Source organism: Silene latifolia, chromosome X (genome assembly GCF_048544455.1).
Source record: "Silene latifolia isolate original U9 population chromosome X, ASM4854445v1, whole genome shotgun sequence".
NCBI classification, from domain to species: domain Eukaryota; kingdom Viridiplantae; phylum Streptophyta; class Magnoliopsida; order Caryophyllales; family Caryophyllaceae; genus Silene; species Silene latifolia.
Genome location: NC_133537.1, coordinates 50741173 through 50764638, shown reverse-complemented (window position 1 = coordinate 50764638; position 23466 = coordinate 50741173). Strand labels below are relative to the sequence as shown.

At 44.7% G+C, this 23466-nt stretch overlaps 2 protein-coding genes across 2 annotated transcripts; both read right to left on the bottom strand.

Annotated features, from left to right (window-relative positions):
* Nucleotides 1-4187: 4187 nt before the first annotated feature.
* Nucleotides 4188-9127, bottom strand: LOC141623304 (prolycopene isomerase, chloroplastic). Its single transcript, XM_074439397.1, has 9 exons — nt 8898-9127; nt 8394-8617; nt 8147-8257; nt 7360-7413; nt 6497-6784; nt 5928-6119; nt 5598-5756; nt 4876-5112; nt 4188-4647 (listed from the first exon to the last, which is right to left on the bottom strand). The coding sequence occupies exons 1-9, from the start codon at nt 9049-9051 to the stop codon at nt 4333-4335; spliced, it is 1734 nt and encodes a 577-aa protein (XP_074295498.1). The 5' UTR covers nt 9052-9127; the 3' UTR covers nt 4188-4332.
* A 12387-nt stretch (nt 9128-21514) lies between these two features.
* Nucleotides 21515-21908, bottom strand: LOC141621392 (uncharacterized protein At5g64816-like). The gene has a single exon (XM_074437934.1). The coding sequence runs from the start codon at nt 21893-21895 to the stop codon at nt 21515-21517; it is 381 nt and encodes a 126-aa protein (XP_074294035.1). The 5' UTR covers nt 21896-21908.
* Between the last annotated feature and the right edge of the window lie 1558 nt (nt 21909-23466).

Here is a 23466-nt window from a genome sequence, read left to right as displayed (position 1 = left end):
TGTACTCGATCGAGAGCCTTAACCTCTCGATCGAGAAGTTCTCCTTTACGTGGGCTATTAAAGCCCGTAGGTTAATAAATCAACTCGTGAGTTTTGTTATATAAACTATTAGACGAGTTGCTAGGTCAGGATCTTTTACCTATCATTCAACTTTCCACATACATTTTTACTGCTTTTTACTGTTCATTGCTTGGAATTTTACGATCGGAGATTCGGTTGTTCTTTACGCCGGATTTGCTATTATAGTATAATTCTTTCCCTTAATCTCTTCTCTTGTTTATGTTTTATATTTGCTCTCTTAATTTCATTGTTAATTCTTACCTTAATCTCGTCATTGCTTTATACTGTTGTTACATCATGTTTTCCGTTAGCATTTCATCATTAGTTATGTTAGTTAACATAATTAGCATGCGTAGCTAATTTCTTTATATGCCGGGATGAGGGAAACCGTGTTAGAAGCATGTTAGGACGACTACTAGGGTAGTTATGCGGTAGGAATCAGGTCTAAGCAATTTATTTGTAGTTCGGTTGAATGAGTGCACGCAGGAGACCGTCTGTTTAGTTAACCCCCGACCTGGATCGAAAGATTGGAAGGGTAGACTTGCTTAGTTCTGATAATTGACTCCTATGAGGGCGAAAGTCAAATAGGATGACCTTAAGGCGACTTTAGACCGAAAGGTGTAGTCGGGTTTGAGACCGAAAGGAGATAACCTAGCCCTTCCTACTAATAAACTTACTGACCTAGTTATTCCGATAGTGTGTGGACCACGGCAGACCGAAATCCTGGCATATCTCTCTCTATCTGATAGTTTATTTACGTCTCTCCCTATTTTTCTCTTATACCCTTATTTTCTCTTTCTCTTAAAACTTTAGTAGTTAGAATATCAAATTTAAACCCCCCAGTTTGTGACCGACAGATTAGACTACAGTTAATAGAAAAGCCTCTCTGTGGATTCGACCCGACTTCCCTAGCTATTTATAGTATAGGCTTGTTGGCATTTATTTTTGGTGTTGAACGACACGCATCAAACATCTATCATGCTCATATAACATTCAACTTATCAATCATGTACTACCCGCATGCTTTAATTTTATAACTTTTCGTAACACAAACATACTCATACCTTACAAATCCTATTTCCATGTTACTATTACAACAATATTACAAATCCACTTTGTCATCTAAGCATATTCATATTCACAAAATTCATATTCTCATGCAATTGACACTCCATCTTTTCCAATCAATTCATCCATTTCAACCACATTCTTCATCTAACAAGTGCATATAATATAACAGTAGGCAAGTATATGAGATTAATATATAACTTTACGCAAACATACTATGCATAATCTTATCACACCACCTAATAACATGTTACTAGTATAGACACATTATAAACCATTCATCCTGCAACATCATTACCCATCACATATTATCATATTATCTACTTCCCTTTTTCCACCACTTCATTCATTTTCTCATGTACTTTTCCAACAATTCCCAACACCACTGTAAACCAAATATCATGCAACATGCCTATTCGCAACACTTTATCATTTACCACATTCCTCATCCCACCACAATCATACATCCACTGATTCATACCACACATTACTATATAGATACACATTTCACAAGATAAACACATAACGATCCCGACTCATATCCCATGTGACTGGTTCAAAATTGTAGGGCGAGTTCGCGACTTTAGGACGTCTCCCAAGTCTTTGCATTAGCTCCTACAACTTCTACCCCGGGTTCATTTTAATTTGACTCCCTATATTCATTAAGTTCATTGGTTACAGGTTTCAGGATCGTCTCTCTGATACCATTTTGTAACACCCCCATACTCCAAGTGCCTTACCAGGACCACTTAAGGCATGGAAGTGCTACCATCTCGGTTGCCCGAGGCAATGATAAACATAAGACAATAAAGAAACGTACTTTAAAAGTAAATATAGTTTAAGTGATTATATGATCAAAACCAAAACTGATAAACTGAAATACAACATTCTCAGACGGTCTACTGCTAAAACTATCAAAGCTATAAAACATCGTCGACACGGAAGACTTCTAACTGCCACGTGATGACTCATCCCGGCTATCCCATACGCGTCATATCATACCTGCTCAATAACTGCTCACCACCCCCGAATGGATCACCACAGTTTTTAAAACATTAAACGGGGTCAGTACTAATCACACAATTTATATAATCCAACAACACAACAAACAACACAGCTCAAACGGTCACACACACTCCAATCAATCTCCGTCACCGACTGTCCACTGGACCAGCCCTGCCAATGGGGGACCGCAGCCGTACCCACCAAATCCCCGCTCATCATACCGAGCGATAACCCTGTCCCATTAATGTGCACATCCCCTCCCGTGGCGGGTTCCACGGAGGGCGAAACTAGGGCGTGAAGCCACTCCCGCAAGTGACTCCACTCAGCCGAGAACGCATCTCGAGAACCAGAGACAAACAATCACAATTACACTACAACATCAACAACCGTCTAAATCAATCCACAATCACTAACTACAGCACAATCACCACACATCATGTAAATACTACTGAGTAGGGAAACCCTACCTGGAACAGCAACACAATCAGACGGTCTCAACAGCAGTATCAAAATTCCTCTTCTACGAATCCTCCTCCTAACACATAATCACATAATTACTAACAATCACAAAACTAACACAAATCCCCAATTCCCAAAATTAGGGTTTAACCAACTTTAACGAAACACTATAAAAACAGTACGTAGATCTTACCCTCGACGCTAGGATCACAAAGATGTAAAGAACGACAGGATCCGACACTTCTAGCTCCGGGATTTGCTAATAATGCGGCGAGGATGATTCAACGTAACTTCTAATCTTCTCTTGAAGGTTTTTAGATTGTAAAAGTGTTTTGAGAAAAAGTGACGAAAGCCTTATATATCATTCCCGCATTATTACTAAAACCCGTCAAATCATTCCCCGTAAATCGGCTACTCGATCGAGTAGCCGAGGTATTCGATCGAGTGCCCCCTTACTCGATCGAGTATCAAGGTTACTCGATCGAGTACCCAACAGGTCAAAAACTATTTTTAAAACGCAACATACCCTTACTCGACAGAGTAAAGCCTACTCGATAGAGTACCCATGGACTCATAAAACCGTAGTATTACATATACCACCAATTGTATGGTGTCGAATCTCATCTCTATACTAAAGTTTTCGAGTCTTATTTTAAAGAATCTGAGTTATATTATAAAGTATCTGAACTCATCCACTTAAACATAAAAAAAATTAAACTTTAAGAAAACTCACAAAAAATTACACATAAGTGCGCGCTTCGATTGACCAAAAAAAAAAATTACACATAAGTTCGAATAAATGTATAGTAGTTGTACAATTCTCAAATTACATTTCTCAAATTCTTGTTTAAGATCCGTAAGTAGATTATACATTCGAAAACAAATACACATATGCTCAAAAACAAAAACAAAAAAAAAAAAAATCTAAAATAGTACATCCAATGTATGTTTTTTTTTTTCGTTTAAGATGGACATAATTATATTGAATTTTAAAACAAGTTAGGCATGGTAGAAATGACCAAAGCAAAATGCTATTTCAACAGTTTTAATCTCAATATGGATATGGATATGCGTGTCTTAATTGAAATCGTACAACTGCTTTATTTGATTGTTGTGAATCAAGTCAAATTTAATTGCACAATAGAGCCAAAACGTGCACGTAAATGTAACGTTCAAAGTTACCAAGTACATTAAAAAGTAGTTGGCAGGTTACTACATTAATTGATTCATGTTGTAGATGATATGATCCTAGCAGCAAGGAATCACAAGATTTCCAAATTCACACTCCCTACTCTCTCCTGACATCAACCTGTCTCATAAGTCAGTAACATATTAATGCACACTGAAATCTGTATAATATGAGTATCGAGTCTATAATATAGGATTCTCGAGGGACAAGTCTAAAACCGCCTTACACAAATATTAATAAATATTGATGCAAAACCAGTCGTTCCTATGATATTGTAACTTCCAAATTTGGACCAGCTGCTTTGAGTAACAAGTTATGCACTGTTAGTATCGTGTAAGACAGTTTTACTTAAGAATAGTGTAAAACGGATCCAAACATAACCATATTACAAAGTAGTAGGTAATAGTTGCCAAAAAAAAAGAACTTGTTTAATAATCAACATGTGTAAGCTCGTCTTACAGAGTACTTGTGTAAATTATATTGGTCTTAAATATCTTATTATATATGACGGCCGTTAATAAAATTATAAGATACAATGTCGAGCTCATATACTATATACCTACCGCGTCAAGAAGTTGAGAGTGTTGAGAGACGGAAACAAGAGAGTTAGCCACAATGGCACCACTGGCAGCAACAGCAGGAACTCCAATGCCTGGAAATGTAGAATCACCACAACAATACAATTGTGGTATTGGAGTTGAATGTCCCGGAAATGTCCCTTTTCCGGCTTCAATGGCAGGTCCATATGTTCCTCTATTTCTTCTTAGAAACCTTTGATGGGTTAGAGGTGTACCTACCATTTTCACCTCACATTTTTCCCTGCTGAAGCCTGGACCTACGGCTCGTTCTACTGCTTTCCACATTACCTGTTTTTTCGGGCCTGTTTTGTTAACTATACTTCGCACTTCATCACGCTAAACAGTTTACTATTATTGATGAACTAACTTACACTAAGTCCATCACAGTGAGCAAATTTTCAAATTCCGGGTCGTCAAAGTTATAACTAACTCCACTCTTAGGTTAATCAAAATGAAAAATAACTCCACCCTGGGGTCACCAGAAATGAATTAGCGGCGAAGGAGGGAAAGAAATACCTCAGATCTTTCTGCCTTGAGGTTTTTGTATTCATCGCTTCTGCGGTCAAGCCCTTCCCACAGTTGAAATGGTTCGGTTCCTGGTGTATAAGCATGCAATATATGTTTACCCGGGGGTGCCAACTCTGAGCTGACTGCACTGGGAATAGATATCAGAACTACATTCTGATCTGCATCAACTCCTCTCTTCCAATCGTTTACAACTATATGGTGTATATCAAGGTCTTCACGCACTCCCTGGAAATTAACACATAAATGAGACAATCAATGATCTAGGTTGCTCTGACTTTCCATATCAGCACGTGCATTTGTGTCCAACACCCAACATTCAGATATAGATATAACACTTTGATACGTCATCTACACCGAAAAATGAGGATTTTAGAATTTAGATGAGGTTACAAAGAAATGCATCAGTAACATAACTATGGTGCCTCTATGGCGATCCCATTTACGATGGAGTAAGGAGTTTGGGCTATGTAGCCTCGCCCATGTATTGGAAACCCAAAGAGGCAATTTCTGATCAACCATAAAGTAAATAGCACCAAAACTACATCAACCAACTAAATTATCTTCAGCAGTAGAAATTTATAGGAAGAAATTCATCACAGTCCTAAGTGAGCAATCTAATTGAACAGCTTAAGCAGGACCTCAAGGTGTGTAGGGAAGCATTAGATCGGAGATAAATGAATCTAACCAATTTACACCAGGTTATGGCTTACCTCTGCATCAAAACCCAGATGAAGATGCATGAAAGAATCACATTGTGGAGTTGATTTAACCCTCTCTTGGAAAGACTTGGGTAAAGCATCATTAGGCACCAAATTCAAGGTGTCCCACATGGAAGCATTACTCACAACTGCCTTCTTCGCTCGTACAAACTGTGGCGTAGCTGAACAAACATCAGTTTCTACAACAATAGAGTCTCAATCCCAAATCGATTAGGGGTCAGCTAACAATAATGAATTATCGTAGACCGTCAAAAAGATCAGTTTCTACTCTATACATAACATTGTGTGTGCCTTACAATCATGCTAGTATGTTAAACTTACTTGACCACTTCTCAGTCTAACACCAACTGCTCGACCATTTTCGACGACAACTTTGTCAACGTGAGATCGAAGGGAGATCCTTCCCCCAAACTTCCGAATCCCCCGAACTAATGCCTCAACTACTGCTCCGCTTCCTTGTAAAGGATACTCAAGAACACATCCTGGCTTGTACCACTCAGCAAACATGTAAATCTGTAAATTGGGACAAAATCTCTTTTGAATCAAAAGGTGCAACCATGCAAGTCACAATTGTGACAATGTAGAAACATAAACACGGATTTTGTTAAATCTTGCATTTTGATGGATTTTTTCCACTTAGTACTTGAAGATTATGAAAGATTAAGCCAGAACTGATACTAAAACAATATTGACCTAGTGTCTCAAGGGTTACTGTAACTGGCGAGGTGAAGGGGGTCAAATGTACGGAACTTATCCTTCGGTGAACACAGAAAGGTTGTTTATAAATAAGTCAATAATGAAAAATGTTTTGAAATTGCATCCGTCAAAATTTAGGACAAGAAATGATAATGTCATGGGAAAATATGGGGAACTTATCAGATAATAGTTACCATCTCTGCTGATAGTATACCATTAGATTTGACACCGGCTAGAAGAAAGGCGAGAAGATCCACCCAGTTCCGAACAAAAGGGTCTTTGAGTTCCAGAGAATCAAGTATCTCAGAAAAAGGTCTGAGAAGCTTCGTAGCACCCAAAGCTCCTTGTGGGCCCATCTGGGCGAAAGATTTCAATAATGAGGGTGCATACCTAGTTGCAGCAGTTGAAATAACACCCAAATCTCCTCTTATAGATAAGGGAGGAAGAGCCATAGCTGCTGCAGACAAGGGTAGTATGGCATCCTGCAATTATAGCAGTGTAAGTTCGTAATATAAGTGGCGCTATAGAAAATTACCAAATGTTGAGCTACAAAATAAAACAAAAACCAAGATATCTTGAGTAGAGGCTACTCGATCGAGTAGCTTGGGTACTCGATCGAGTAGGAGCCACTCGATCGAGTAAGTGGGCTACTCGATCGAGTAGCGTCTTTTCAGCGAGGGTTTATAATCGTGTTTTGATAAATCGCAAATCATTTTCGCCTCTTTCCTTCAGACGTAGATGCCGCTTTTTTCCCTTCCCTTCACCATAACTTCTTCCATGGGAGCTTCTGAGGATGTTAGTGCCTTGGGGATGCGGTGCTTGAGTCGGGTAGCGGTCTTAACGCCGATCTAGGATTAGTTACTACAAAGTTCCTTGCATAGACGTACTTGGATAAAAAAAACGTGATTTGACAGCATGGTATTGTAAAACCCCTAAACAAAAAACTCATAGCAGAACTATTAACACAGTCGAGGACACTAACAAAAGTCCCTTCAAATCCTGATCCGTCCCTCGATAATGAAAACCGCACATAAGAAGTGGAGACAGCAAAACTCACCAAAAGTTTTCTCCACTCTTGAACAGCCTCAGGACCTGCATACTTTTCAAGGTCCTGATAAGGGATAACATACAGTGAGTCACCAAAAGAGTGAATTCTTGCAATTACTTTAGGCAAACATTGTAAATGATAAGCGCGGAACAGTACTTGGCCTAAAAGGCTACAATGAAGAAAGACATTTTTTTTTTTTTTTTTTTTTTTTTTTTTTTTTTTTTTATCTTGAGATCCTAAAAAATGATTGCCTACTTATGTAACAAATGATAATCACCTGTTCGTCACACAACACCCCGTATATATCTTCTGCTATTTCAAATGAATGTTTTACCTACTTTTGCACTCATTTACTAGCCAGTCTGTCCTACCTTTCTCGATTCTACCTCTTTATCAAGCTCATTCCTCATCTTGGGAGGGTAAAGTTTTAGTTTCAAAATATTTGTAGGAGAAGTAAAGGAAACTGATCTTCTGATGAAATTGCTGAATTTCTTGAAAAGCTAGCATTTCTCTTATACGGTAAATGCTATTTGGTAATTAGCAGTTTACATTTAACAAATCGTATAACATGACAAATATACGTAAACTGGCATGAAAGCGTGGGTAAAGGAGTTGTGTTTGGGCATAATGTGTTATATACTCTTCAATCTTAACAGGTAAGTCCTCGAATAAAATTACGAGGATTGGAGTATTGACTATCGGACATGTCCAAATATTGAGTCTTCGAACATAGGTTCTATTCTCAGTGAATGAATATTTGGAACATGAATAAAACAGATATAAAATTTGGAATCACCTTTAAGAATCCCGTGGGTCCAATTTGAGACAAGAATTCCCCCTCGGGTATGTAAACCATCCATGAATCATACTTAGCGCAAGGAATGGTTTCACCAAGGGCATCCAACACCTGAAAGAAGAAAATATATATGAAGTATTGTTGAGCGAAGATATAGAAAAGCAGATAAGAATTCGAGTTGTCGTTTCCAAATTAGTGCTTGCACAACCATTTCTCAAATGACAAGTATGATTTACAAGGGAATTGCCTGGGCAAGTGGATTAGCTTGGGGACCTCTTGATTGAAATCCGGAAAATAGAGAAGGTCCAGAATCAAATTTGTAGCCTTTGATGTCGAAAGAATGAGCAGCACCACCAGGTTGGTCATGGCTCTCCAACACAAGAACATCTTGCTCATATCTAGCAAGAAGTCCGGCACAACAAAGTCCTCCAATGCCACTCCCAATCACTATCACATCTGCTTCTGATTTGCCTGCATCGTGTGTCAACTACTTTCACTACAACAACAACATTACCTCATTGCCTCAATGGCTCCCGCAAATTCCGGGGAAAGCGGGGTTAGGTGTACACAGCCAATTAATAAATGCCAATAGGCAATAGTGCTAAGCTTACTGAATCATGTATCCAATTATCTAAACCCATATACAGAAATACAAATTCAATAACTAACTTTTAACATTAATGGGTAATGATGATATTATGTTGGTATAAAGAGGCCTTACATTAGAATAACTGAAAGCAAACCAACCAACCTGAAATGGAAGAGGGAATACCGTTGGAATTGCGCGCCAAAAAGGAAGGTGCATTACTATTTGTAAATTTAAAATTGGAATTTATAACGGAATTAAGAGGGAAAGATCTAATGGTGGAAGCTGGTAGGTGGGCCCACTTTAGAGGGCTTGCCATTTTTTATTTTATTTTTAAATGGAAAAAAAATGGTAGAGCAATTTGCAGAGTAGAGAAGTGTAAAGAAGAGAGAATAGAGATGAGGGAGGTATGGAATATGGATGAACCACATCGTTGGTGGACCCTACGGTGTTTTGCGCCGTTTGATTTTCCTTGTTTAAAACTTGACACGTCATCTATTTCAGTTTTTCAGGTACGTTAGGTTGGGCTTTTATTTCAACAATTTAGGCTCTCGACCCAAGAGTAACATGACTCTTTCGAGTATCAAGTATCCACTCAATTGCTCCGTCCGTTTCAGAAATACCTTTTAATAGCCATTCTTAGCAATTCGGTCAAGTCAGTCATGAGTCAGACCTAAATTGTTGATTACTTGGTGACAACCCGCAGTCTGACTCTTCTCTCCTAAGACCACTCTCAAGCAAGGTCACTAACTAAGTCACTTGGGGGGTGGGTCTCCTTAATCATGAATTAATAAAAAAATTAAGAAGACCTTCTATGTAAAAAGGTCACTCCATGACTTGGGTGGGTTGCCTTGTGACCTTCCACATGTCAATGAGGTATTTGTTGGGCACAAATATTGAAAACACAAATAAAGAGGAAAAAAATGAAATGAATGTTTGTCTTCACTTCACGCATAAATGCAACATGCAACACAAATATTAAGAGATGTTTTGGTGGGTAGAGAATGTGGGAAATGATTGGAAATGTTGGAAAGTAAGAAATGATTGGATTGGTGATCTAGGTCGCGACTTTCTGCTTGAGAGTGTAAAAGTGGGTCAAGATAAATATGGTGAGATTAAGAATAAAATGGGGTAGTGACCTAGTTAAGGTGACCTTTGCTTGGGGGTGGTCTAAGGCTCGAAGCTCAATTATAATGTATTTACATCGACCCACTGAAATAATATTCTGGCAATTGAGAACCAACCAATGACCCATGAATATGATATCATATATCAATTTCTAGCATTGATTCTGAAATCGATTGTAATCTTGGTTACTGCACCATCAAATTACAAGAAGCAAACCCAGAAGATAATCAGAGTGATGAGACAATGGAAGTTCAGACATCAACTGATAGATATATATATATATATATAACTGTTCCGGGTGTAATTCCAGAGCAGATACTTGTTACCACTCGTAGCTTGTAGAATGATGTCTTTGCTTGAATCCTCCTTTCGGTCTCCTGAAAGGATGAACAAACTGAGGGCTCGACCTTGGACCGAGCGAACTCACTCCGACGCTCAAGTCAGTAAACTTAAGGGATAAGTTGTCGTTACTTGACTCAATGTATATTGTAGAGAGATAAGGAAGATAATACCAGATGAATAGTGATTCTTAGGTCAAGTTCTGGATCGTTTCCTCAATGAAGGTTGAGGAGTATTTATAGACTTTTCACCTTTTGTCACGTAGTGGCCAAGTGGCCAAGTGGCTAGCAGGTGGAAAGACCGATCTACCCTCGGCCGATGGACCTATGGCGGGGGCGTAGGGGTCTTGGATATGAGTACGCGGATATGTGCCCCATTTGTGATTGCCATCCGAGACCAGCTGTCGGTAGATGGGCTGCATCGGCTAAGGCATGTCTAAGTCGTTGACTTCTTTGTGGATATCTTTGACCTTGCTTAATATGTTGACCTGGTCAACGGTGCGAAATACGCCCATCAATTTGCCCCCGAGCGTAGTCTATCATGCCGTGGTATGGGCTCCGATGTATGTTTGAGCGTATATTCTGCGCAAGTAATTTGTAAAACCTTTACGCATCGGCTTCTTCTCTTTGCATCGGCTTCTTCATCCTCGGCCTGGTTTTCTTAGGCCGTACCATATCTCCCCTCCACATGGATGTGTAAAGGGCATCCGATGTGGAAAAGAAAGTGACGTTGGCCGAGACCCCGGGTTGAGAGTGCTTGTTGTTTTTGATTGCCCCCGGCGCTACCTAGCTTAGTTGATCAAGTGGCCGGAGAGAATGGATGCTTGGGAATTTGTTGAGGAAGGTGAATAGGCGGAGGGATGTGAATGGGCGTGTTTAAGACGCTTGGTCACTGTTGCATTGATTGACGTTCAACCTGTTGCAACGATTGACGTTCCGTGGTTGCATGTCCGAACACGTGTCCGCACGCCGATTGGTGACGCTTCATGGGCATTCTCGATTGGTCCTTCTTCATGGGCTTTTCCTATAAATAGGGCGATTATTCCGTGAAATTGGTCACCAATTTCATTCTCTCCAAAATTTTCTTCTCTCTAAACTTTCAGGGGCTTCTTTGTCTTCTAATTTTCAGAGTTGTTACTCCGGCGAGTGTTTTTCTTCAAGGTAAACAAACAAATTTCTTCACTTCTTATTTTGTTAAGTAATCATTGCTATCATGTCTTCTGCTGACGCCGGGACTAGCACTTCTGCGCCGGGGGGTTCCCCGCCGCGTCTTGATGGGGAGGGGATACTAGATGCCATCCCGATAAGGTTTGGGGGCCCTAGGTCTCCTTCTCCCGTAGTTGATCCACCAATTTTGGAGGAATGGGAGGATGAGGATGATGATGCTGATGATGATGAGAGGACTCCTTCTGATGGTGAGAGGCCGTCTATCCCGGATCATGGCGAGGCTGCACGATGGTCTTGACCGTGTCGGACTAATAAATTCGCCAGCTGCTCCGGTGGGACTCTTTTCGGAGGCCATTTCTCCTTCGGTGAGGGGTACAAGATCGTTATCCCTGAGGAGGGTCAGGCGGTCTGTTGCCCTCCCCCTGGTCACATCGGCGTGTATATCAGGCACCTGGAGTATGGGCTCCGGTTTCCTTTGAATGAATACGTCATGGCTATCATCAAAGCTATGAACGTCGCTGTGGCCCAACCGCATCCGTTGGCCATGAGGACGATAGTCGGCTTTGTGTGGCTCTGTCTCTTTAGGGGGGAGATCCCAACAGTTAACTTATTCTGCCGCCTTCATCATCTACGGCCGTCAATCGCCGGTAAAGTGGGGTGGTACGAGCGTGCGGACGGAGCCGGGGAGGCTTCGTCTCCGTGTCCAAACTTACTTCTTGCAAGGACCGGCAACGGCGATGGGTGTATGTTCAAGTGCGGAGGACTACCCATTGCCTCGGTCTTTCCGAGCCCTGTTTACTTGCGGTGTGAGAACCGGAAGAGTATGAGGAATGTATTTCCGGGGTAAAGTTAAGATGGACGCTTCGATGGTCCCTCTTCTGCTGCGGATGAGAAGCGGGCGATGAAGTCTGTTTGATCTTTGAGAAGGGGTGGCTGCCCCCGACTCGGATTATTCTTCGGATGAGTCGTTTGCTATGCCGCGTCGGCCTCATACCGGCCCTCAGCCAGGGTGAGTGGGGTCGGTGTGAGGCCCATTTTTGCCTGTTATGCTCTTGTTTCAGAGCTTTGTTTTACTCCTTTTATGTAACCTTTGTTTGATTTTTGCAGACCGGTTTGGCCGGGATCTGTCTGAGAGGACCTTGGAGAGGTTAGGGCTCGATAAGGACAGGAAGGTCGTTCAACGGCATCCTACGGCTGACCCGCGTGATCGTAGACCGGCTCCCAACAAACTCATGGATAAGCAGCGGAAGTCACTGGATCCGGCGGCGGCCCAAGCAAGGGTTCTCGGAGGCGTGCCGAAGAGATCAAAGAAGGCAGCGTCCAGGTTGGCGACGGCGCCTGGGTCAACTCCCTCTTTGACCCCAGTTGTTCAGAAGGAGCATGTGGAGGTCATCGATATCACTGAGGGGGTGGTGACCGTTGCTAAGGGCCCTTCTCCTCTGAAGAAGAGAAAAGAGCCACCGTCTGCTTCCATCGTTGCCGGGGAGAAGACTGACTCAGCCGGCCCTCCAACTAAGAGGGTCCAGACTGGTACGGATCTAACTTGTGGTTCGGATTTAGGCCGGTTCGTTGGACATCCCGATGACAGCTTTACGATGTGTCAATGCATGGTGACATGGATGCTCTGTGTAAATTTTTTGTAGATCCACCTTCGGCAGTCGCCGTTCTCACTGAACGACAATTAGGGAAGCAGCCTGAGAAGGCTATTGAGAAGGCGGATGACAGGAATGTCACCGTTGACTCCTCAGCTCAAAAGATTCCTCCCACCGAGCTTGTGGCAGAGGGTGTGAAGATATATAAGAGGCTGGCGAAGTAGACCCAACTAGCCGGCTCCCACATCATGGAGCAGGAGAAGGCCATGGCCCAATTTGGGCCACTGATCGCAAAGCTTAAGCTCGATCTCTCTGCTGCAAAGGGGGAAGCCGGGAAGGCTAAGCTGGATCTCCTTGCTGCCAAGAAGCGTGTGGAGGAAGCTGAGAAGCTACTAGCGGCCGAGAGGGCCAAAGTTGAGGATGCTGATGCCGCCACTGCCAAGATGATGGAGGAGCGGGACAGGTATAAGGGCGCTTATGACGCCGTGGTTGCCAAGAGGGAAGAGTGGAAAGTTCTGTTCCATAACCAGGCGGAGGCGCTCAGGGACACGCAGGCTACCCTTGCTCAAAAGGAGAAGGATATTGAAATGCTTCAAGATGATCTCCTCCCTAAAATGTGCGCCCAATTCGGGACCGGGCCGAGGAGGCGACCGGGAGGCAATCAAAAGCTCATCCCCGACGGCTCCTTCCCGTGGGATAAATTTGACCACTTACGGACGAGATGGCGATCTTTGCGGAGGCGGCGGCTGCGGAGAGAAGGCAGAGAGCGGCGAAGGCGGCTCGGATAGGGCGAGGCCAAGGCGACCTATGATGCAAAGGTGAAGGAAGGCGAGAGGCTAAAGGCACTTGAAAACGTCGAGCCCTCTTCCGAGCCGGCCACCGAAGATGCTTTTCTGCACTGCGATGGAGGGCGAACAGGCATAGGGAGACGGGCGGTCGTCACCAGACTCACCCGGCATCTCGGATAGCTTTAGCTGTTCGGGGGCCAACTATTGAGCCTTTCCTCCCTGCCATTTTTGGCGCTTTAAATGATATGTTTGTAATCTTTTGCTTTTCTTTCCCTTGTTTTGTTGTAAAACTCTTTGGTAGGTTGTGTTTAGGCTTATCCCTATGGGGGCGGCCGTCGTCTGTATTCTTTTTGTAATCATCTTTAATAAAGTTTGTCTTTTTGGTCCTCGGCTTGGCCGGGGCTATGATCACGATTCTTCACTTTTCTTCTTGCGTTATTAATTGAGTGCCTTCGTTTTTTCCGTCGGCATGGCCGAGGCAGTTAGAATGCATATCTCAACTGTGTTTAACGTCTTTTTAAACATGTCGGCATATTGGTTGCCTCCTCTTTCACTCTCGGTCTTGGCCGAGGCGTCCGATTTGCGCTTCCCAACCGCCGTTGTGGACACGTTAGCGTATCGGTCATTGTGTCCCCGTCGCTCTCGGCTAAAGCCGAGGTAATCGGGGTTATGGCTCGATAGCATTTCTTCTAGCGTATCGGTCATTGTGTCCCCGTCGCTCTCGGCTAAAGCCGAGGTAATCGGGGTTATGGCTCGATAGCGTTTCTTCTAGCGTATCGGTCATTGTGTCCCCATCGCTCTCGGCTAAAGCCGAGGTAATCGGGGTTATGGCTCGATAGCATTTCTTCTAGCGTATCGGTCATTGTGTCCCCGTCGCTCTCGGCTAAAGCCGAGGTAATCGGGGTTATGGCTCGATAGCGTTTCTTCTAGCGTATCGGTCATTGTGTCCCCATCGCTCTCGGCTAAAGCCGAGGTAATCGGGGTTATGGCTCGATAGCATTTCTTCTAGCGTATCGGTCATTGTGTCCCCGTCGCTCTCGGCTAAAGCCGAGGTAATCGGGGTTATGGCTCGATAGCATTTCTTCTAGCGTATCGGTCATTGTGTCCCCATCGCTCTCGGCTAAAGCCGAGGTAATCGGGGTTATGGCTCGATAGCGTTTCTTCTCTTTGGGTGACTGCCTGGTGGCAATTGTGTAGGGGACAAGCACTTTGATGGAAAACTTGGGTGATTCATTTGTTTGTTATGATCGTGCGTTGGGGTGTCCACAATGGGTTTGGACACCTCCGCCGCTATACAAAGTACTTCCTTAAGTTGTCGGTGTTCCAATGGCTCATCAAAGGCACACCCCCCATGTCTGTCAGCCGGTATGTGCCCGGCCTCATCTCTTCAACCACTTTGTAGGGACCCTCCCAGTTGGCCGTCAGTTTACCATGGATATTTCCTTTGTTGGTGGCAGCCGACTTCCTTAGGACTAGGTCTCCTACTTTTAAGTCCCTTTTGTGGACTCTTCGGTTGTAGGCTCTTTTCATCCGGTTTTGATATACTGCCAAGTTGAGGCGTGTTGTATCTCGGCTTTCTTCAACCAGGTCTAGGGAGGCTTTCAGGCCTTCCTCGTTTTCAACTGGGTTAAAGGTAGCCGTTCTGAATGTTGGCACCGTTGCTTCAATTGGTAGGACTGCTTCGGAACCGTAGACTAAGTGGAAGGGGGTGTACCCCGTTGCTTCTTTCTCCGTGGTCCGAAGGGACCACAGGACACCGGGTAGTTCATCGGCCCACCTTCCCTTAAGGTCCTCAACTGTCTTCTTCAAACCGTTGAGAATTGTTTTGTTGGCTGCCTCCGCCTGCCCGTTGCTCTGTGGGTGGCAGACGGAGGAGTATGCAAACTTGATGCCAAGCTCTTCTAACCAGTTCATTATCAGGTCACTCCAAAACTCTCGGCCGTGGTCAAATACCATAACTTGGGGTAATCCGAAACGAGTTATAACATTTTCCCAGATTACCTTTCTGACGGCCGCTGTGGTCTTCGCCGGTACTGCTACCGCTTCAACCCATTTGGTGAAGTAATCAACGGCAACGATCAAGAACTTCCTTCCTCCGGAGGCCGTTGGGAACGGCCCTAGCATGTCCATCCCCCACTGTGCGAAAGGAAGGGGACTAAGCACGGTTGTAGGTCCGGGAGGGAGCGTGTATTACGGGGCATGCATCGACGATTCGTGCACTTCTTGGTCTTTGTTCTGGAATCTTGAAGCATGGTGGGCCAGAAGTAGCCAGCTCGGAGAGCTTTGTGGGCTAGCGTTCTTGCCCCCATGTGGTGTCCACAGATGCCTTCGTGAATCTCTGTCGATGCTCGGCTCTGCGTCGGTGGACCGACACACTTCAAGAGTGGTCTTATTACGGACCTCTGTACGGTTCCCCTTCGAACACCAAGTACACCGCGGCAATCCTTCTTATCTTGGCCGAGGGATTGCGGTCCTCCGGCAACTCACTTGTAAGTTTGTATTTTATTATCGGAGTCATCCACGTTGTCTCGGTCTCTATGTTGCCCACCATGCCGACGGTCTCAGTGATGCTCTTTGCATTCCCGATATCTACCAAACGGTTCGGTGACATTCTTGATGGTTGAGCTGGCAAGTTTTGAGAGAGCGTCGGCCCGGTTGTTCTCAGATCTGGGAACGCATTGGATTTGGAAAGATTTCAATTTCGCTATGTCGGCTTTTACCCTTTCTAGGTACCTTACCATTCCGTCGTCCCGAGCCTCAAACTCCCTCCGATTTGGTTAGTAACCAACGGTGAGTCTGTCTTCAACACAATGTGTTCTCGCGCTCCGACCCTAGCTAGCTCGACTCCGGTTATCACCGCCTCGTATTCGGATTCGTTGTTCGAGGCCGAGAAGGTGAATTTCAAGGCATACTCAAACTCGTCCCCGTTTGGGCTGATGATAAGGATGCCGGCTCCTGAGCTGTTCGTCGTGGAGGAGCCGTCGGTGTAAACCTCCCATACACCTGGGTTTGGCTCTTCTTGATATGTGCATTCGGCCAGGAAATCTGCAAGTGCTTGCCCCTTTATCGAAGGCCTTGGTTTGTACTGAATGCCGAAGCCAGAGAGTTCCACTGCCCATTTTATGAGCCTACCGGATTGTTCGAACTTTTCCAAAGCTTTCTCCAATGGCTGATCGGTTAGGACCGTCACGGGGTGTGCGTCGAAGTAGGGTTTTAACTTCCTCGTGGCAACGACGACGGCGAAAGCTGCTTTTTCAATTAGTGGGTAATTTCTCTCGGCGGGCAACAACGTATGGATGACAAAGTAGATTGGGTGTTCTTTGTTTGTCTTCTTCCCGATGATCACGGCACCGACCGTGGGCCGAGGTAATCGCTATGTATAGATATAGCGTCTCCCCAGAGATCGGCACAGACGAGTTGGGAGAGTCTGAAGATGAGCTTTCAGTTGCTTGAAAGCCGTGCTCTGTTCCTCCCCCCAGCTGAAGTCTTTATTCCCCTTCAACACTTTGAAGAATGGGGTGCTCTTGTCGGCTGACCGAGAGATGAAACGGGCGAGAGCCGCCATTCTCCCTTGTCGACATCATAACCTCTTTTCGATTCCTTGGTTCCGGCAGGTCTAGGATTGCTTGGACTTTGTCTGGATTTGCATCGATGCCTCTGGCACTGACAAGTAAACCGAGGAATTTACCTGCCCGGACACCGAAGTTGCATTTCATTGGGTTGAGCTTCATCTTGTATTTCCTTAGTGAACAAAATGTCTCGTGTAAATCGGCCAGGTGCTCGCTGTCAGACTTATTTTTCACAATAGCATCGTCGACGTAAGCCTCAATGTTTCGGCCTTTTTGATTTTGGAACACTTTGTCCACCAGTCTTGTGTACGTTGCGCCGGCGTTTTTCAAACCAAACGGCATCATTTTGTACATGTATGTGCCATTAGCGGTGATGAATGCGCATTTAGGCATGTCCTCTTCAGCCATGAATACCTGGTGATACCCCGAGAAGGCGTCTAGCAGGCTCAGCATGGTGTAGCCCGCCGTGGCGTCGATTAAGCTATCTATCCGAGGCAAAGGGTAACAATCTTTGGGGCATGCTTTATTAAGATTGGTAAAGTCTACGCACATTCTCCATGCCCCCGATGATTTCCTCACCATCACAACATTAGCTAACCACTCAGGATAAGTGCAAGGCATAATAAAGCCCGCCGTAAGTAGTTTATCTACCTCGGCTTTGATGGCCTCATCTTTCTCGGCTGAGGAGTTCCTCATTCTTTGCTTGACAGGGCGTGCGGTGGGGAGTACGTTTAGCTTGTGAATAATTACCTCCCGGCTCACACCTGGCATCTCGGCCGCTGAGTAGGCGAAGACGTCTTTATTTTTCCTCAGCAAGTCCAGGAGTTCGGCCCTGAATTTTGGTTCCAGGTTGACACCGACGGTTACGGTGCGGCCTGGATCAATCTCCACCTCCTCGGTCTCTGCTCCTTCAACCATACTGATGGTTCGGTCGTCCTCGGACCTGGGAGTGTGCTGTATCTGGAAGGATTTTAATTTTGAAGCGCCGGCTTTCACCCTCTCTAGATACCTTATCGTCCTATAGTCCCGGGCCGCGTACTCTCCTTTGATCTGGTTGGTCACTAAGAGCGAATCTGTCTTTACCACGACATGCTCCGCCCCGGCGGCTTTAGCTAGCTCGACTCCGGTTATCACTGCCTCGTACCTGGATTCGTTGTTTGAGGCCAAGGAGGTAAGTTTCAAGGCGTGCTCAAACACGTCTCCGTTCGGGCCAATAATAACGATGCTGGCTTTCGAGCGATCCGCCGTGGAAGGGTCGTTAGTGTGTACCTCCCACACGCCGGGATCCTTCTCGTTCTTCGAGACGAGCTTATGTGCTTCTCCCCGGTCCGAGACGTATATCAATGTCAGGGCCCGGATGGATATTACAGCGTCGGTTTCACTCAAAGTGACCCGGCCTATGAGAACGTTGTGGGCAGACGTGCCGTCGATGACCACGAATTCAGACATAACATTCTTGGCTGCACTTCCCTCGCCGAACCTCACCGCGATCCCGATCGACCCCGGGGTACCAGGCCGGCCCCCGAGAAAAGTCAGACAATGGGTTGGTGGAGGGGTTCAAGTCTTCAACCCTCGGGCCGAGGCCGAAAAGCATTCTCTGTACATAATGTTCGTGTAGGCGCCTGTGTCAATCAGGCACCTCTTCACCAAGTGGTTGGCTATGTCTAGGTGGACTGTAAGTGGGTCGCTGCGCAGAGCGATGACTCCCTCGTAGTCCTTCTTCCCAATGGTCATGTCGGGGATGTTGGAAGTGGGGGTGGCTGTGTTGGGCACAAAGTTGATGGCCTGATATTGTTCATTCAGGTGCCGTTTGTGCCCATGAGCGGACCCACCGTTCTCGTTGCCCCTGATGACAACATGGATTACTCCTATCCGTTCAAAGACGGATTTGCTATTCGACCCGCCGGCATCTGATTTTTGGCCTCCGGCAACATATTTGCCGAGGCCCCCCTTCCGGATCAGTTCTTCAATGGCATTCTTCAGATGTCGGCAGTCGTTGGTTAAGTGGCCGGTGTGGCCGTAGTACTCACAGTACTGGCTCGTGTCACCGTCACTCCTCGGCCTAGGGGGCCTTTCCCACTTCTGACCCTCGTTCTTGCTCAGAGCGAAGACCTCGGCGGCCGATACGACTAGGGGGGTGTGGTCATCGTACCGTTTTCGGTAGTACGGTCCCGAGCTCCCCCCGGCATCCGCCTTGTTCTGCTTTCTGGCAGACTTGTCAGACCGTGACCAATTATTGTCACGGCGTCTTTCATCCTAGTTGTCCTCCTGGTGGCTCTTCTTCTCTGAGTGCCCAGCCTCGCTGTGGTCTACCCAGGTCTTGTGATAGTCTTCTACCTTGATGGCCTGGTCGGCCATCTTCCTGGCGGCATCGAAGCCCAGGCCTCCGCACTTGATGAGCTCATTTTTTAAGTCTCCCCTTGGGAGGCCTTTCATCAGTGCGAAGGCCGCCAGTTCGGGATTAATTTCCCGAATCTGCTGGACCTTTCCGTCGAATCTCTTCACATAGCTTCGTAGAGACTCGCCCCCCTCCTGTTTGATAGTTAGGAGGTCCGACGTCTCCACGGCCCTCCTCTTATTGCAAGAGTACTGGGCTAGAAAGGCGTCCCTTAGGTCGGCGTAATAGTATACCGAGCCGTCGGGAAGCTCCTTGTACCAATTTTGAGCCATTCCATGCAAAGTTGTTGGGAAAACTCGGCACCAGACCTCATCGGGCTGCTCCCATACCGACATGTAAGACTCGAAAGCCTCGGCGTGGTCGGCTGGATCACTATCTCCTTTGTATGATATGGGTGGCAACTTGAGCTTAGTTGGCACCTGGATTTCTAGGACGTAGGCGCTGAGGGGCTGTTTGACCACGTGTCGAACGACACGCGGCGACCGGCTTCTCGCATTCCTAGTCCGGCTCCTCCCCTCGTAGCGGGAAGGACTCCTTCTTCGACTCGGACTTCTTCTCCGACTCTGCTGAGTCGGACTCCTCTGGCTCCTTTGGGGTAAGCCTCGTTCATGCAGCGGGGACGCTATCCTCCCATGAGTGCGGGAAGGACTTAGGTCTACCACGCCCACTTTGGGCTCCCCCGGCGTCTTGACTGGGTCAGCTTCTCCTAGTGCTCCGTTCAAATTTCTCGGAGTCACCTTTTGGGCCCTGGTCTCCTGGACGGTTTCCGCCGCTCTTGTCGGCGTGACAGTGTGAGCAGGCGTATTACCGATTAGGTCCAGGAGCATTTTCAGTTTTGCTACGTCAACCACATGTCCCATGATGGTGACCTGGTTGGCGGGCAGCGGCGTGTCATGTATTATCGGCATCCCGAATTCCGGTTGGATTACTCCGCCAGTGGAGGGCTGCACGACTCCAGAATTGTTGAAGGTATCATCTTGGTAGAGTGCGGGTTCGTCGGTCACGAGTACCTCTTGTTGTTTCGACATCTTCTTAGCTTTTTGGGTGGGTTTTTGTTTTGTTTATTTTTTGTTTGGGAATGAATGTGACTAGCTTCTAGTATCTTCCCCACAGACGGCGCCAATTGTTCCGGGTGTAATTCCAGAGCAGATACTTGTTACCACTCGTAGCTTGTAGAATGATGTCTTTGCTTGAATCCTCCTTTCGGTCTCCTGAAAGGATGAACAAACTGAGGGCTCGGCCTTGGACCGAGCGAACTCACTCCGACGCTCAAGTCAGTAAACTTAAGGGATAAGTTGTCGTTACTTGACTCAATGTATATTGTAGAGAGATAAGGAAGATAATACCAGATGAATAGTGATTCTTAGGTCAAGTTCTGGATCGTTTCCTCAATGAAGGTTGAGGAGTATTTATAGACTTTTCACCTTTTGTCACGTAGTGGCCAAGTGGCCAAGTGGCTAGCAGGTGGAAAGACCGATCTACCCTCGGCCGATGGACCTATGGCAGGCCGGCCGAGGGGTCTTGGATATGAGTACGCGGATATGTGCCCCGGCTGGCAGATTGCCATGCCGAGACCCAAGCTGTCAGGCCGATGGGCTGCATCGGCTAGGCTGTCTAAGTCGTTGACTTGCTGTGGATATCTTTGACCTTGCTTAATATGTTGACCTGGTCAACGGTGCAGAATATGCCCCATCAATAACAATGTTAACAAATATCCTGCAAAAGGAACAAACCAGCCTATTGCCCTATTCTTTTCGAACCATCAACCTGATTATTATAATGGTGACCGAAACTCTGATGTGCTAGGAAGAACGAGAAGCAGAGAGCTTAAGACATTCACTTTGACATCTCCGAAGGCAAACATCATTCCAGTTAAGAACATGATGTTGGTTAACACAGACAGTACGCGCACATGCGTCAGAGCATGCATCAAGCTGTGAAACTCCAGAGACAGTCACACAGGTCTCAGGAATTGGGTCTTTCGAGAAAGCACCCACCTTTTTGAACATTCGCTTTGAGGTGCAAACTCTTTCACAAACAAATATGTCATCCGAATTCCTTTTCCGGCCCCTTGCGCTCTTTATTCTGTCCTCTTCATCCCGCCTTCTCTTGATCCTCCAAGCTTGGCCCGCCACAACTGTTGGGATAGCTGCCCTCAGTAGAGACCAAAATACTTCAACCATAGGTATGATTGGCTCAAGCTATATGACATTAAGGAAAAATAAGCCAGTCTCGTATAAGACAGTCTCACATGTAAAACACTAAAATCACCCAATACTTGTGCATTCCTCATTTTACTTAAATGGTTGATTGATTTATCACACATGAGAGTAATTCGTACTCCATATAAACTTCTATGCAGGACAAAGCTGGAATCAAAAACAAATAAACAATCCACAATATGAAGTTTTCATGGGTGGTCTTCACTACTAACGAAAACAAAACATATAAAAACCTATTAGTACTAATCGGCAATCGCCATTGGGAGACCCTGTAATACCCGTCCTTTTAGGGACTCGTTGACCAACCTTGACCGACCTTTGGGGCCGGTGATAACCTTTAGGAATGCGTGCAAGAGGTGCCTTGTGTCTTGTTTAACCTTAGGAGTGTGTGGTACTCAATAGAGTAGAGGCTACTCGATCGAGTAGCTTGGGTACTCGATCGAGTAGGAGCCACTCGATCGAGTAAGTGAGTTACTCGATCGAGTAGCGTCTTTTCAGCGAGGGTTTATATGTTGGGAAATGTGTCCTCAACAATAGTGCGATCAAATGATTTAAATATCATTATTAAATCTCATTCTAAGAATACATGTGGGATGTAATATTTTACAGTCAACTGGTCCACACATATCGGTAATGATTGGGTGACTAGAGTTTGACATTACGTAGTGCGACGGTGGTGATCAGTTGATCCCCTTAGGTCATACCTATAGGGAAATACTCTTAATTGATTATTTAATTAATCGTATACCGATACGAGTTAATTAAATTGCTTAAAATTGACGGATGATTTTGTGAGTATAATTTACGTATCTTATTGTAAATATGATTAAATAAGACACGGTCTAAGTAATCGAATTATTTTATTACTTGGATGAAATTATTGTTTGCAGAAACAAATTGAAACGGAATGAATTAATTATTATAAATACAGAATGTTGTAGTTTATAATTTGAAAACACTTTTGGTACATGTAATTATGAATTACAATGATAATTTTTATAAGTGACATATTTTATTAATATGTTGATTTTTAATGGTTAAAAATACATTTTATAAATAAGATGTCATGAAATGTGTCACATGTGACATATTGACAAAATCACAAATAAAATGGACTCATCCATTTTATGTGAGTGTACCGAAATAAATGGAGGGAGTTAGTGGAAATTGTGTTAATTGTTTAAGTATAAACATAATGATAAAAGCTAACAAGTAGGCATGCAAAACCTAAGCTTTTGAGAAGAGCAAAATGAAAAGGTATTGGGCATCCTACCCAAGCCAAAATTTCGGCCACTCCACAAGAAAGAGAAGAGCTTTTCTTTTTCATAAAAACAATTCATTCTTCCCATCAAAATTTTCTAGTGTAAGAAAATCCTCCAAAAACTCTCTACAATTTATGATAATTCTAGAGAAATAAAATCTCACAAAAACATCCCCTCTTGACCGAAATAATCAAGAGCCCAAATACAATTTATTTGTATCAATTTTATTGTAAAACCATTATTATTACTAGATCTAAATAGTATTGGTTT

Bases quoted from the DNA above. Each gene is read 5' to 3' on its own strand.
- LOC141623304 (XM_074439397.1), bottom strand. From the start codon at position 9,051: ATGGCAAGCCCTCTAAAGTGGGCCCACCTACCAGCTTCCACCATTAGA. The intron at 5,757-5,927 runs GTAAGTTTAACA...GCTACGCCACAG, and splicing joins TTAGACTGAGAAGTGGTCAA to TTTGTACGAGCGAAGAAGGC. The intron at 4,648-4,875 runs GTATTTCTTTCC...CCGAAAAAACAG, and splicing joins TCAAGGCAGAAAGATCTGAG to GTAATGTGGAAAGCAGTAGA.
- LOC141621392 (XM_074437934.1), bottom strand. From the start codon at position 21,895: ATGGTTGAAGTATTTTGGTCTCTACTGAGGGCAGCTATCCCAACAGTT.